At 39.9% G+C, this 17,160-nt stretch overlaps 1 protein-coding gene across 1 annotated transcript in view; it reads right to left on the minus strand.

Annotated features, from left to right (window-relative positions):
- Positions 1–17,160, minus strand: part of LOC123751613 (sodium-coupled monocarboxylate transporter 1) — a 251,420-nt gene that overhangs the window by 126,260 nt on the left and 108,000 nt on the right. The window contains 1 exon segment of the mRNA XM_069317457.1: positions 11,181–11,299. Coding sequence (XP_069173558.1) covers positions 11,181–11,299 — 119 coding nt within the window.

A 17,160-nucleotide genomic window follows, 5' to 3' on the forward strand; every position in this document is an offset into this window, starting at 1 on the left:
TTGATTAATTTGATGAGTGAGGAGTAACGAGTACAATCCAAGACTGATATTTGAGCTTGCTGCCTGGTGGTAGTTATGGTTTGTGTCGTAATGACGTGTGGCTTTTGTTCAGGCCAACTACCATTCACTAACCATCGAGGCCCATGAAACCAAATATCTGCCTTTGCAAACTGTTTAAATGTCATACCTCTTGATAAGAGATCAGCTGGATTATCCTTTGTTGGTACATGCAACAATTGAAAGCCTGCGGAAATTTCTTTAATTTCCGAGACGCGATTTTTTACATATGGAGTTGGACAGTTGTCGTTTCGTACCCATTGTAAGACAGCTTCATTGTCAGACCATATAATGACATCTTTGATGTTCATGGTAGACAAGACTTGTTTAATATGTACTGCTAAGCGTGTGCCAGTTAGCAGTGCTGTTAGTTCCATCTGAGGCAAAGTCCTCTTTTTTAATGGAGCGACTCTGGCCTTAGAGGTGATAAGATATGATTGATTAGAAGTCACTAAATAAGCACAAGCTCCAAAAGCTTTGGCTGACGAGTCTGCGAATACATGTAGTGATACTTCTTCATTTTCCTCGACTATGTGTCTCGGAAAGATTATCTTTTCAACTAAAGTTTGTTCTTGAGCCACTTCCATCCAAGCTTTTTGTAACTGGATTGGTAGTGGATCATCCCAACCAACCTTAGCCTTCCATGCTTCTTGCACCAATAAACGTCACTTGATAGTCAAAGGATTTAGTAGACCAAGTGGGTCGAATACTTTGCTAACTTGTGAAAGCAAATCCCTTTTTGTAGTGATGTTGTAATTTACTGGCACGGATTTGATCGATATTGTGTCCGAGATTAAATCCCAATCCATACCTAACACCTTTTGTGATTCTGGTACGTGATATTCAGGGTAATCTCTTGCTATTTGATTATTCAATGTTGCATTATTAGAGGCCCAAGATTGTAGTGGCATGTTGGCACCTTGTAGCTCCTTGTTGGCCTCTTGATATAACTGTAACAGTTCAGTAGTACTGTTAACTGTCCCTTGAAAATTATCTACATATAGATTTTGACTGATTTCAGTCTTACAGGGACTTGATGATTTCTTCAGATGAGTATCTAGAGTTGCTTGCAATAGAAATGGACTGCTTGTCGTGCCAAAAAGAACTGATGAGAATCTGAAAGTCACTACAGGACTATTGACATCTTCTGGGTTTTCTACCCATAGAAACTTAGTGAAGTCTCTATCTTCTTCCTGTAAGCCAACTCTGAGAAAGGCCTTACTTATATCTGCTGAATACGCATATTTGTTAAGTCTAAACTTCAACAGTATGTCATACAATTTCTGAGTTAGACTTGGACCTGTTTGCAAACAATCATTTAGACTGGTTCCTTGGGGTCCAGATTTAGAGCTACAATTAAAAACTATCCGTAAAGGAGTTGTTTTTGATTCTCTCATTACAGCCATGTGAGGTAAAAAATGGCCTGTTTGCGTATTGTCATGTTTCACGACTTCGATGAATTTATTCTTTAATTGTTGAGCAATAATCTCATGATAGAGTTTTAAATGCTCAGGCCTTTTTCTTAGCTTTGCTAGTTGATATTTAAATTGACTGTAAGCCATGTGATAATTGGTAGGTAAGGTTTTATGGTTTATTTTCCATGGTAGCCTTACCCAGTACTGTCCATCATGGTACTGTACAGTTTCTAAGTATTGATTATATGCACAGACATCATCAGGACTTGGTTGTTCAGGAATTATTCCTATGGCATCAAGTTCCCACAATTGAGGTACAGATTCCAATCCATCATCAATCATGTGGGGGATTTTAAGTGGTGACTGTTCTTTGCCTAGTCATGCCACTATTACAGTTTCTGTATGATGTGATTTTTCAGGAGTTGAAGGTTCAAGATCTAGTATAGGTCCTGTCATCAATATGCCTCCTGCTGATTTGAGTATATTCATACCCATAGATTCTTCTGATCCCAGAATGAATCGATGATAGTAGTCAGCTCCAATCAGGATTCCGATATCTCCTATGTAGTCAGAATCAAGCAGAGGATCTGCTAATTGGATTCCTTTTTCTTTTAGGAATTTAATTGTTGCTGTCAGACCAGTCACTTCCATTTCAGTAGGAATTTTATCAACTACTATGGCTTCTACTGTCCTTTGGGATGTACCTAGACAGACATTGAGTTTTACTACTGGAAAGGTTCTACGACCAGAATTAGTAAAAAACCCTGATATAGATGTAGATACTTGCTTTGAAGATTTAAGTTGTAAATCTTCTGCCATCTTTTTACTGATAAAGGTTTTCTGTGACCCTTGATCAAAAAAGCCTCTAGTTGGAATACAAATTCCTTGATTGCATAGTTCTAGCTGTGCAGTAGGCAATATGGCTGTTGTAACAATTTCTGTATCCAAGTCGTTGACATTGCTCATTACTGTACAGAATTGTACGGCTGTTGTGGTATTATCATCTTTGGGCTTTGCCTGAGATGCAGGTTGATTATTGGAAGTTTGTGATCTGGATTGAGTGTTAATATCACCACAGAGTGCTGTGTGATGTACACTTTTATGACAATATTGGCAGTTCTGCAATTGAGTGATACACTCACTTGTATCGTGCTTCCGTAGACAACGGATGCACCTGTTCAGAGATTTCAGTCGATCGATTCGACTGGCACGGCCTACATAAACTGTGCATTGATAAATGGTATGTGCTTCTTGACAGAATAAACATTTTGGGGCACTTGTAGCTCCTTTTGTCTTATCTGTCTTAGGAGCTTGGTTTCCTACAGTTCTGTTAACTGTGGGGGATATAGCATAAGAGCCAACATTATTCTGTTTCCACTTTGCAGAAGAGGAGTTTTGTTGTCTTGATTTTTGACTGCCATTCTGGACATTTTTGCTTTTGTCCGTGGATTCACCTTTGGGGATTTTTTCTTGAGATCTAAGTTTTCCTCGGCTTCGTAATCTTTGTACGTAAGCTCGAAGTCCATCAATGATTTGGCTTTGTAATAAGATGTTGGTGTTATAATGAGTGCATAGGCTGTCTATGACCTCATTTGGAAGTTTCCTTTGAATGATTAACTTTATAAGCCACTCTGCATCACCTACAGGTACCTTTGTACTGAGGGCTTTGATGATTGATTCTATAGACAATCGAAATGATTGTAGTGACTCATAACTTTTATTTGGAGAGGGTAAATCCAATAATTTGTATGAGAGACGTGCAATTGCAGTCTCCTTATCACTGTAGTTATCTTGTAACAACTGTAAGGCATGGTCGTAATCATCATCTGTTAATGACAAATTAGCAATGACCTGCCTTGCCTCTCCCCGTAACTGGCCTTGCAAATATTGAAACTTTGTCGCCTTTTTGAGAGAGGTCTTGGAGTTTATTATAGAATCAAAGTGTCTCCAGAAGGTATCCCAATCGTCTTCATCCTTGCCCTCAAAATATGGTAATTGTACCTTTGGGAGCTCTGCGGCTATATGTGTGATAGTTGCATTGCTCTGTTGAGTGGATGAGCTCACATTGGATTGGGTTCCTGCTTGAGATATTTGTTTGATTAAAGGATCAAGTTGATCTTGGATTTTATCTTCATACATTGTCATTTCAACGACAATTTCCTGAAGTTCCCTTCGGGTTAAATCTGTATTAGCCATTTCTGTTAGATAAATCTCTGCATGGCGTTTGATTTGTTCATACTTATCCACAGCTGCTTTTACTCTGGTATTCAGAATTATTAAATCAGGAGATGGTTGTCTAGCCAACTTTTGACATTTGTCAATCAGTTGAGTTAGGTGATTTTGCAGACCATTAAGTGTCCTCCTATTTCCTGTTTCAGCTGCTGGTGGAACACTGTTAGCCATTTTGACCTTTTCCGAGTTTCGGAGATTCCGAGATTTTTCTCTTTTTTCTGATAAATATGTATGATGTTAATGTATTTTGATAAATGAGCTTTCCTGTCTACTTAGGTAATGATTCCAAAGATCGTCCTTCATTTCCTCCCTGGAATCTGGTTGTAGCAGGTGTTCAATTATCAAAAGTACTGTAATAATTTGATTTGTGACCCGAATGCACGAATGCACCAAGTTGGTAAATCCTGTAATAATTTTTTAAAAATAGTAAATGGCACTATTTTTGCAAAGTTATTACAAAATCTGTTACCATAATAATTGATTGATAAAATACATTAGTATGTCTACTGGTTTTACCTGTAATAGGGTTTGTACAGTTGATTATAGTTAGATTGTAAAGAATGCTCTTACAGTGATGATAACACTTTTTTAAAGAATATTATGTAATGAGCAGCTTTGAAAATCAGTAGATTAGAGATAATGCTAGATAATACACTTAAATATATATGTAATGTTACCACAATGAGGTAGATAATGGTATTTTATGATTGAGATGCAGTGCAGTGTCTTTGACACTGATATACTTAATTACTGTGGTTTCTTAACACAAAACAATATTAGTATGCTATGAATGCTTACTAGATAATGGATATGGTGGCTTAAGCCACTGCAAACTATTTGCTTACTTAGATATATAGCTATGATAAATATTGGCTGATAGCTAGGCTAGGCTAGAATATGTAAAAATTATTCCAATGCAAAATCAAGAAGTTTCTTATGTATTTGGCATTGAAATATTCGGTAAACGAATGATCATAAATATCTAGGTACAAAAGACCATTATTATCCGGTTCGAAGGACCATTAATGTGGGAAAAACCTGCTGGGATTGATATAAGAGGAGACTACCAGGGACTTGTACTGAACTAAATTAAAAAATTACTGTCTGCAAATTAATTCAATTAAAATCTCTAGCTAGGGTTGTAAATCCTAGATCCTCTTTTCCTAATGACAGATTGTGGGCTGTAAGGGACAGGTGGGGTGAATGACTTAGTTGATAGAAGTTCCAATCCACCTGTAGACAGGGATCTCACATCAGCTTGTATTTTATACAAGGATAAGATTTAATAAATTCAGTTGTATGACTGAACACTGGCTCTGTTTAAATCAGGGATTTAAACATACATAGTCTAACCTAGCACCATAACTTAACAGCCAATATATTCTTATACTATAACCAACAAATTAAATTGTAAAAGTATAATAAATGACCTTAAATGTAGTCTAAATACTGTTAAGTAACTACTAGAAATTACATTCAATTAAATGAACTTATATGATAACTTAAAAATAATTAAGCAAGCAATTGATAACTTAATTTATATATTCAAATATATGTGCAGACATATTCAATTTATATGATACAGTTAGCTTGAGTGAATCTCTTCCAAGACTATGGACACTTGTGAGGTTCTTACTTATTGAGGCTGAATTCTTTTCTGACAGAATGGACACTCATGAGGTTCAGTGCTTGGATAAGATTCACAGCTACACTACAATTTTAATAAACGTACCGAAATGTGAGGCTTTGCCTCGCTTTTTAACCAACAGACAGATTTATAGGATATTAAAGCTACACAAGCATACAATTGGCCAATCATATACCAAATAACCTTCAATATACTTCTCTGCCAGTCGGGGTGCCTGTCTGACAAGTTTGCCAGACTGATTAACTCTCTCTTGTTGAGTTTAGGCACGATATTTTGCTACAGCGTTGCTGTATGATGATCTGGTAGCGTTGCTACGTGATTTTTCTTTAACTGCGTTGCAGAAGAATGATATGATAAAGATAAAGAATGAAGGTGGAGGAAACCGTGTCACCGTGATCTCCACTATACACTCTTATTTTATGAATGTTCTATGATTTTCCTTGTAGATATTGTCCAGGTACTCCCCCAGTTCTAGAGAGTATTCACTGGTGATAAAAAATATTAGATAAGGTGTCCTTGAGCTGGTAATGTTCGCTAAGGATCAGTCACTTGTTCACTCATTTGTAAACAAACGCGGAGTGCCGCTGGGCTTTGTTGGTGGGCGCTTCACTCCCCCCATCGCCCTGCCATGCTCTCTGTGCACGGTAGCCTTCTATGAATATTGATTGATTATTTTTACAGTCTAGACTTATGATTGAAATAAGATGTGATTATAATATAATTAGATATAAGATTTAAAGATTATAAGTAGTATTTGAAAGTACCACTGAATCTTATTAAGGATTCGATTTTATCCCTACCGGATGTTGAATCAATGTTCCAATAGTTTTTTAATTAACAAATCCTTCTAGAAGATTCTGGATCCTTGAGAGATCATGTACAAAGTCACGTAGGCATCAAAAGGGCCCCTGTTGCGTACGTGTTCATGGTGCCATTGTCATCCAGGATCAAGCTATATAATGAATCTTTAATGATTCTAATATGATTTTGATACGATTTAGATATGATTTTGATATGATATAGAAATGATATAGTAATTATACATTTCTTAGATGATTATTAGATATGGTGGGTAAAAATTTCCCACAGTGATTACGGTGTATTAATTTTATTTTAATTTTCTTTGGCATGACCTGACTACACTTTCATTGGGTCTGAAGTGTGGTCAAAGTCAGACACTCGTGGACATTCTCTCCTGATCGTTGACAAATCAACATCACCTTGCAGGTTGATGTGTGCTCCCAGTTTCCCCATAACGAAAAATGTTAAGAAAATGCATATATTTTAACTATAAATGCTTCTTCATTTACTCTCATAAATTTTCTCCTGCACTAGGTCGTTGAGTTGTACATGTTTTGAAAGTCAAGCAGCCATCATACAAAAAGTCATAAACGATATAATGGAGAGAAAGGTGACCCCTATCAACTCTACTCACAAGACACATCTTAACACACTGCAAGAGTAAGATTACCACCACCACCTTCCTCTTGAACTCTCCCAACACCAAATAAAGTGAGTTGAAAGAGACGAATTTCTTCTATATCTTTTCATGCACATTTTGGGATTCGCATTCTTAACCATCTCAATATATATGTAAGACTAGCAGTACCTGGCTACGCGTTGCTGTGGCTCACAACAGGTAAACTACTGTCTGAATTACAGTAGTTCTGTAGTGAACTACAGCAACCTTTCCTGTCCCCTAGTCCTCCCCCACCATTCTCTCCTCGCCCGTCTCCTCTTCCTTCCAACCATACCCCACTCCCCTGTCCCCTCGCCCTCCCCACCATCTCTCACTTCCGTCCCGTCATCATCGCCACCATTTCCCCACTTCCTCGTTCCGATGCCTTCCCAAATAGTCTGATGTTCCCATCAGAAAATTCGGAACATCAAGTGATCTGATGTTCCCATCACTGAAGTATAAGAAATACAGTTAAAAATGAATTGAAAATACGAAAAAATAAAAAAATAAACTATACTCACGAAATGAACGGTATGGTAAACAACACAGCTGAATTCCCATGCAATTCACACAAAACAATTAAATCAAAATGAAAATAAATCAAAATCTATGAAAATTCAATTGATCAATGCAATCAGAAACATTAAAATGGAATTGTAGCATATTTAATATAGCATGTGTGTTGCTCTTACATGCAACAGATGGCGCTGTTTGTCAAGAAAAGCATAGTTTTACCGGTCACAGGTGTGGCATCAATACTTATACTTACGAAATGAACGGTATGGTAAACAACACAGCTCAATTCCAACACAATATCACACAAAACAATTCAATAAAAAATAAAATTAAACGAAATCTATAAAAAAAATATCAATGCAATCGGAAACATTGAAATGGAATTCGTGACATATTTAGTATAGCGTGAAAGTTGCTATTATGTGCAACAGATGGCGCTGTTTTTCAAAAACGCATGTTTTTACCCATCACAGGGGTGGCATCTAATAGTAGGTATATAAAAAGACGTGCCTATTCGAAAGCAACGCTGATTACAGTGTGTGTTGCTCTTGCGTCCAACAGATGGCACTGTTTAAAAAAAACATGTTTTTCCTGTCACAGGTGAAGCATGTATATAGTAGATATATAAAAAGACGCGTCTATTCGAATGCAACGTTGTGTCAAAATTTCAAACCAATCGGTAAACAGGTTTCGAAGATTTTCCTCACATGGAAAACAGTTTTTTTAGAAAAAGCATGTTTTTTTTACTGTCACATACGTGACATCTATATAGTATGTATATAAAAACCTGGCTGGATGCGAATGGAACATTGTGTGAAAATTTCAAAGCAATTAGTGAGAAACTTTCGGAGATTAGCGATTTTGAACAAACGAACATTTCTATTTTTATTTATATACAAGCTGTACCTACCACGCGTTGCTGTGGCTCAGTGTGGTTAAATGGAAAAGAAAGAAAGAAGAAAGTGCACGAGTCTAATATGATTAATTTCACAATGCTTGTGTGTATACAATATGTTTTGTTGTTCCATTTTCTGTGGAGATATAAAGATTGTCTGGTTTGCCGACTCTAGAACACGCCACATATAATTGTCTCTATGAGAAGCATTCTGTGTCTAGATGTAAACTGCACAATCCTAGAGATTGGCCCCGAGCTTTGTTGATGGTGATTGCAAACGCCAATCGAATTGGAAATTACAATATATTAAATTGAAATGCCATATCAGTTGGAATCATAGGAATGCGAGGAATGAGGACATCTTCACCTTTCAAAGGTCCTGTCAAGATTGTTGCTTCTACGACGTCGCTGATAATTTTTTTACTGCAAGGCGCGTGGCGTTGCGAAGCTTTAGCTGGTTGATATTTCACAACATGATAATTGGCACGCAGATTTTCAATTGCCGTACATGTGATGGTATCCCTGGCAGATCGAGTGAATTAAAAAATTCTGTTGGATAACTAACCGCTTCATCTGCTTCCTCAACAGTGTCGACGGACTTGTATCAAGGAATTACAGATAATATTTGCCTGAAATCTCCTGCAAGCAATATTAATGCGTTCCAAAATGTTCTGATGTTTCCACGCAAATCTTACAATGATCGATCAAGAGCCTGGAGCGATTTTTTGTGGGCCATTGTGCATTCATACCAAACAATAAGTTTACATTTCTGCAATACTTTTCCCATGCCGGATGCTTTGGAAATGTTGCACGTGGGAGTTTCAATGAATTGCTTGTCCAATGGCAATTTCAAAGCCGAAGTAGCAGTTCTTCCACCTGGTAACAATGCCACAGCTATTCCGGACGATGCAAGTGCTAAGGTTATGCCATTTTGGGATCGAAATGCTGCCAGAATCAATCTAATTAGGAAGGATTTACAGTTCCTTCTGGCCCGTCTAAGAAGATTTCTGCAAACCTGTTATTGACAGTTTGAATTATTTGATTGTAAATGCCTTTTCACTCAAGCGTTAGCTTAGGAATATTTGATTGCACATACGACAACAGATCACCTGTGTTATAACTTTGTTCACGACGCAATTCTACATCGAACGAAGCAGCAGCAGATCGATTCGGTGATGGCATTTCCAATTGATTGAGAACTTTGTTCGCGATTTGTAAGCACAAATCTTCAATCATTATCAACGCTTCGTTGTAGTTTTCTACTGTGAAATCCATGTTCATATTTGAATTTTCCTTCGTATTCGACGGATAATATCTTCAGCCATGTGCAATTTATATTTTTCCCATAACTCTGTTGGAGATGAAGGAGAGCCGGTGGTCAATATGATTGCAAACAATGCTCGAATTTGATTTAGATGTGACGTGTTGGACACGTCATTAATGCATACATCTCAGCATACATCTCAGTGTCGGTCGTTCTCCAATAAATTCCGTAGTGCTTGACATGCACTACGGAAAGTGACATGTGTTACGCCGTTGATAAATCTCAATGTCTGGAAAGACATTGGACCTGACACATTTACAACAGCATGCGAAGAAAGAAGCAATCATCCTGATTGGGATGCACGGTGTACAGTCTACCTATCGTAGTTTATTTGAATATGTCAGGTTGTCCGTCGACTCGCTCTCCTCGTTTGCGTCGTTCAAATGATTTTCTACTGGCATTCCATGTGTAATACGTAGGCACTTGCGAATACAGCAGTGTTATCGCAAACGCGTCATTTTGACATAACGTGAAGAAAGCAGTTAACATTGTAGCCGGTGGATTCATAGCTGTTTGTTGTACATTTGCAGCTGTGAGATAAACGTGTTGTCCATTTTCTTGTTTTCAAAAAAACAAAACAAAAAATATTAACGAAATATTTCAATTCAAACGCAGATTAATCGACACAGCTCAATTTCACCACCAATTGCACTGAAAAAAAGAAGAATAGTTAAAAAACGAAATAAAAACAATGAAAAAAATAATAAGCAATACCCACGAAATGAACAGTATGTTAAACAACACAGCTCAATCCCAATGCAACGTCAAAAAAAATAATTAAAACAAAATGAAAATAAATCAAAATCTATGAAAATTCAATTTATCAATGCAATCAAAAACATTGAAATGGAATCGTAACATATTTTCTACATCATGTGTTGCTCTTACGTGCAACAGAGGGCGCTGTTTTTCAAAAAAGGCATGATTTTACCTGTCACAGGTGTGGCATCTAAATAGTAGGTATATAAAAACATTCACGTATCGAAGGGAACGTTGTGTCAAAATTTCAAGGCAATCATTGAAGAACTTTTAAATATTACAGCATGTGCTGCTCCTACGTCCTACAGATGACGCTGTTTTTAATAAAAAATATTTTTTTTTTCCTGTCAGAGGTGAAGAATGTCTATAGTAGGTATGTAAAAAGACTCACCTATTCGAATGCAATGATGTGTCAAAATTTCAAAGCAATCAATAAAGAGGTTTCGAAGATTTCCTTCACATGAAAAACACCCGAAAAACAAAGATTTTCAAAAAAGCATGTTTTTTCCCGTCACAGACGTGACATCTGTATAGTATGTATATAAAAACCCGCTCGGATGAAAAGGGAACGTTGTGTGAAAATTTCAAGGCAATCGGTGAAGAACTTTTGGAGATTAGTGATTTTGAACAAACGAACATTTCCATTTTTATTTACATATATATATATATATATATATATATATATATATATATATATATATATATATATATATATATATATATATATATATATATGTAGATACTGAAAGATACAAAAGATTAGTCAATGAAAAGATGAAATAATCAAGAAAAATTTCAAACGATACAATAAAAATAACACATAGATGTTAATTACTTAAAACTTAAAATGAATGTTATACTAAATTTGTATTTACAGAGAAGTTTGACAACGCTGGTAGCTCTGATGTCACTCACGTCCCTGAAGTGTGAGAGATGTTTGAGGAAGTCTTCCCAGAGGAGGCAGGCCACAGAGTTGGCGCAGGAGGATAGCGAACTGTCAAAGGAGTACCACATTTCATAATGTGAGATAATAATAATAATATGTTTTATGAAATAACAAATATACACAATTACACATATGCATACACATAGTCCTCCAGACAAGTACATATGTAATACGTACTCTCACACATTCACACACAAATGCTGTCTCAAGATGGACTTCTTGAGACAGCATCAGTCGCACCAGCGGGACCCACGGGGAGACACAGGATTACCGACGACACGCCGTGTATTCACCTAGAGTGCTTGTGGGGGAGCTGGTTGGTAAGTGTCTCTCTGTAAGTCTCCAACAGTGTGCAAGGTTTATATAATATCATATCAGACACTATTGCATTCCATTCAATAATACAACCATATGTGGTAGACAAGTAACAGGGACAGCAACTGTGAGCTCACTGGGAACCCAGATAAGCTGCTAATCCCCCCGCCGTAATCTGAAGACAACACCTCACCCACCTCCTCCACTCATCTCACTCTCCCAAAACACTCCTCCCTCCCCCCCACACCCACCCTCCCCAACCACTGACTACACACACACACACACACACACACACACACACACACACACACACACACACACACACACACACACACACACACACACACACACACACACACACATACACATACATTATCCCCCCTCTCTTTCTCTCTTCTACTGTAGCATACCAGATATTCCTCACCCATTACCCCCAAAACCCCCCTCCATCTCCCTGACATCTCTCCCACCACCTGACCTGAAGTGACCATCTCCGCCCCCTCCCATACTACCTCCCTCCTCCCCCCAACCCCGCCCTCCCTCTCTCTCTCTCTCTCTCTCTCTCTCTCTCTCTCTCTCTCTCTCTCTCTCTCTCTCTCTCTTACATATATATATATATATATATATATATATATATATATATATATATATATATATATATATATATATATATATATATATATATATATATTGCTCTCTCTCTTGTTCTATCTTTCTTGCCCTGTCTCTCTCTCTTGCTCTCTCACCTGCTCTGTCTCTTTTGCTCTTCCTCTCTCTCTCTCTCTCTCTCTCTCTCTCTCTCTCTCTCTCTCTCTCTCTCTCTCTCTCTCTCTCTCTCTCTCTATCAGAACATATCAGGGAAAGGGACAAAGTGCATCTTTCTTTTGGCAGAAAGATGCAACAGGGACACAGGGTTAACCCAAGTTCTCGAGGAATTCAGGAGGGAGATGCATGAAATGTGGATTACAATTAGCAACCTGCAAAGTGAGCTGACATCAGCATGGGAGGAGATCAAATCCCACACAAGGAAAAATGAAGAGGCCGAGCATCAGATTATCATCCAAAGGGAAGGTGGAAATGTTGCATTGGAAGGAAATGCCTCTGCTCCTGAAACATTTGCAGAAAGACTGAGAAAGAGCTCAGAAGCAATGGACACAGTGAGGGAGGTAGCCATGCAAGCAGCCACCTCACAGGAAGCAGCAAGGTGCACCAGCCAGCTGCTGGAGAGAAAACGATCAGTGGTATTTGTAGGCATCAAAGAACAGGAAGGATCCAATAGGCAAGAATGGAATAGCAAGGATAGTGAGGCAGTACACGGGCTACTGAAGGGGTTACAGATAGAAGAGGCTGAACAAAACATTGAGAAGGTTTTCAGGTTGGGCTGGTACAACAAGGACAGAAACCGACTGGTAAAGGTGGTGTTTACAAACGAGACCACCAAAGAGGTTATTTTAGAAAGGAAGAGTCGTTTACAGTATGTGGAGGAATACAAGAAAGTATTCCTGCAGAGGGACAGGACAAAGGAGGGGAGAGCCAGGGCAGCAGAGGCGAGAAAGAAGCGCAGGGAGAGAGGAGTAAACCAGGAAACCGCAACCCCCAACACAACAGTTCCAGAGACACGAGGGGAACCCACAACCAGCATCCCAGCAACACCAGAGGGGAGGGCAACACCACCCCCCCCCCCATCTGCATAAAAAGTCTCCCTTCCCTCCCTGCACACAGAAATAACATCACATGAGACCAGAAGACATGGCAGGATGTGCAGAATACCCCCGTTGAAAAGCAGAGGTGCAACAGGTACTCTGAGAGAGAACTCTATCAACATCAGAGGCTCGAGACTGTTCAACACGCTTCCACTACACATAAGGGGCATAACTGGCAATCCCCTCACAGTGTTCAAGAGAGAACTGGATAAGCACCTCCAAAGGATACCTGATCAACCAGGCTGTGACTCATACGTCAGGCTGCGAGCAGCCGCATCCAACAGCCTGGTTGATAAGTCCAGCAACCAGGAGGCCTGGTCGACTACCGGACCGCGGGGACGCTAAGCTCCGGAAGCACCTCAAGGTAACCTCAAGGTAGCCTCCCCTCACCCTACCTGCCCCCACCCAAATGCTCACCCAACCCTCCCTCCCCCCCACCCCATTCTGAACCTATCACCACTCCCCCATTCCCACCATGTCCCCCCTCCTGCCTTTCCCTCCCCCTATCCCCCCTCCCCCTTCATCCCATACCCTCCCAATCCCTCCTCCCCATCATCCGGTATCCTCCATGTCCCCCCCTATCTCCTTAACCCACACCCTACCTGTCCCCCCTTCCCTTGCACCCCTAATGCTCACCAAGAAGGGGACTAGAAAATAAACAGAAGAAACATTGCTTCAAGGCAATGTACATTAACATAGATGGGATTACAAATAAAGCAAATGAGCTTGGAGAATGGGTACTAGAGGAAAGCCCAGACATAATAGCCCTCACAGAAACAAAGCTAACGAAAACGATAACAAATGCAGTGTTCCCACAGGACTATTATGTTATGAGGAAAGAGAGGGAAGGAAGAGGTGGTGGTGGTGTACCTCTGCTGGTAAGAAATGGCTGGGATTTTGAGGAGATGGCTATTCAGGGCTGTGAGGGTTTCAGTGACTACATATCAGGCAGCATAGCAACTGGAGGACAGAAAATTATAGTAGTAGTCATATAAACCCCCCACCAAACGACAGAAGACCCAAACAGGAATATGATAGAAACAACATGGCCACCATCAATATAATAGAGAGACAGCAGCTTCTGTGGATAACAGGAACGGATCCAGACTACTATTCATGGGAGACTTTAACCATTGGAAGATAGATTGGGTGAACAGAGACTCACATGGAGGACCAGACACATGGAGAGCTAAGCTGTTGGACGTGGTAACAAGAAACTTTCTAAGTCAACACGTCAAGGGACCGACAAGAATGAGAGGAGAGGACGAACCAGCCTTGCTTGATCTGATATTTACCCTAAATGAGTCGGATATAAGGGAAGTTAAGTTGGAAGCCCCCTTGGGAACGAGTGATCACAGTGTATTGAACTTGGTAGAGCAAGGAATTATCTCCCCCAAAATAGAACTGAGAAACAAAGGGCTGGCGTACCGAAAAGGAAAAAATGAGGAGATGAATAAATTCCTATGGGATATACAATGGGACACAGAACTCAGAACCAAGTCCGTACAAGACATGATGGACTATGTCACCCAAAAGTGTCTGGAGGCTGTAAGCAGGTTTGTCCCAGCCCGACAGAAAAAAACAGAAGCAAAAGAAGAATCCGTGGTTTACTGGGGAATGTATGAAAGCAAAGGAGCAAAACAAAAGGGCATGGAGGAACTTCCGTAATAACAGAACACCAGAAAGTAGAGAGTACACACACACACACACACACACACACACACACACACACACACACACACACACACACACACACACACACACACACACACACACCAGAGAACCAGGAACGAGTATGTTAGTGTGAGAAGAGCAGCTGAGAAAAGGTATGAAAATGATATAGCTAACAAAGCCAAGACCGAACCAAAACTATTACACAGTCACATCAGGAGGAAGACAACAGTGAAGGAACAGGTGATGAAACTTAGGATGGGTGAGGACAGGTACACAGAGAATGACAAAGAGGTGTGTGAGGAACTCAACAAAAGGTTCCAGCAGGTCTTTATAATAGAACAAGGAGAAGTCACGGCGCTAGGAGAGGTGGCAACAAACCAGGCGACCTTGGAAAGGTTCGAAATTACAAGAGATGAGGTCAAGAAGCACCTATTGGAGCTGGACGTAAGAAAAGCTGTTGGGCCGGATGGAATCTCACCATGAGTATTGAAAGAGTGTGCAGGAGCACTTTGTTTGCCCCTCTCCATAGTATATAATAGTTCACTGGAAACGGGAGACCTACCAGAAATATGGAAGACTACTAATGTAGTCCCAATATACAAAAAGGGTGACAGACAAGAGGCACTGAACTACAGGCCAGTGTCCTTGACTTGTATACCATGCAAGGTGATGGAGAAGATTGTGAGAAAAAACCTGGTAGCACATCTGGAGAGAAGAGACTTCGTGACAACTCATCAACATGGGTTCAGGGAGGGTAAATCTTGCCTTACAGGCTTGATAGAATTCTACGATCAGGTGACAAAGATTAAGCAAGAAAGAGAAGGATGGGCGGACTGCATTTTTTTTTTACTGTCGGAAAGCCTTTGACACAGTACCCCTTAAAAGGCTGATGCATAAGCTGGAGAAACAGGCAGGAGTAACTGGTAGGGCACTCCAGTGGATAAGGGACTACCTAAGCAAAAGGAAGCAGAGAGTTACAGTGAGGGGTGAGACGTCAGATTGGCGTGAAGTCACCAGTGAAGTCCCACAGGGCTCTGTACTCGGACCTATCCTGTTTCTGATATACGTAAATGATCTCCCAGAGGGTATAGACTCATTCCTCTCAATGTTTGCTGACGACGCCAAAATTATGAGAAGGATTAAGACAGAAGAGGACAGCTTGAGGCTTCAAGAAGACCTGGACAAGCTGCAGGAATGGTCGAACAAATGGTTGTTAGATTTTAACCCAAGCAAATGTAATGTAATGAAGATAGGGGTAGGAAGCAGGAGACCAGATACAAGATATCTTTTGGGAGATGAAATACTTCAAGAGTCAGAGAGAGAGAAAGACCTGGGGGTTGATATCACGCAAAACCTGTCTCCTGAAGCTCATATCAAAAGGATAACATCAGCGGCACATGCCAGGTTGGCTAACATAAGAACGGCTTTTAGAAACTTGTGTAAGGAATCTTTCAGAACATTATATACCACATATGTCAGACCAATCCTGGAGTATGCGGCTCCAGCATGGAGTCCATATCTAGTCAAGCATAAGACTAAACTGGAAAAGGTTCAAAGGTTTGCCACCAGACTAGTACCCGAGCTGAGAGTTATGAGCTACGAGGAGAGACTACGGGAATTAAACCTCACTTCGTTGGAAGACAGAAGAGTTAGAGGGGACATGATCACCACATTCAAGATTCTCAAGGGAATCGACAGGGTAGATAAAGACAGGTTATTTAACACAAGGGGCACACGCACTAGGGGAAACAGGTGGAAACTGAGTGCCCAAATGAGCCACAGAGATATTAGAAAGAACTTTTTTAGTGTCAGAGTGGTTGACAAATGGAATCCATTAAGAAGTTATGTGGTGGAGGCTGACTCCATACACAGTTTCAAGTGTAGATATGATAGAGCCCAATAGGCTCAGGAATCTGTACACCTGTTGATTGACGGTTGAGAGGCGAGACCACAGAGCCAGAGCTCAACCCCCGCAAGCACAGTTAGGTGAGTACAATTAGGTGAGTACACACATACCTACAATATATATACACATACACACATGCACACACATACTCTACATCCACTCACACACGCATGAACATTCACTACATATACTCACACATACATTACATACACTCACACATGCTCACATATACACTACATTCACTCATACATTCACACACAGGCATAAACACACAGTATATACACTCACACATGCACACAAACACACATATA

Source organism: Procambarus clarkii, chromosome 87, assembly GCF_040958095.1.
Source record: "Procambarus clarkii isolate CNS0578487 chromosome 87, FALCON_Pclarkii_2.0, whole genome shotgun sequence".
Lineage (NCBI taxonomy): Eukaryota > Metazoa > Arthropoda > Malacostraca > Decapoda > Cambaridae > Procambarus > Procambarus clarkii.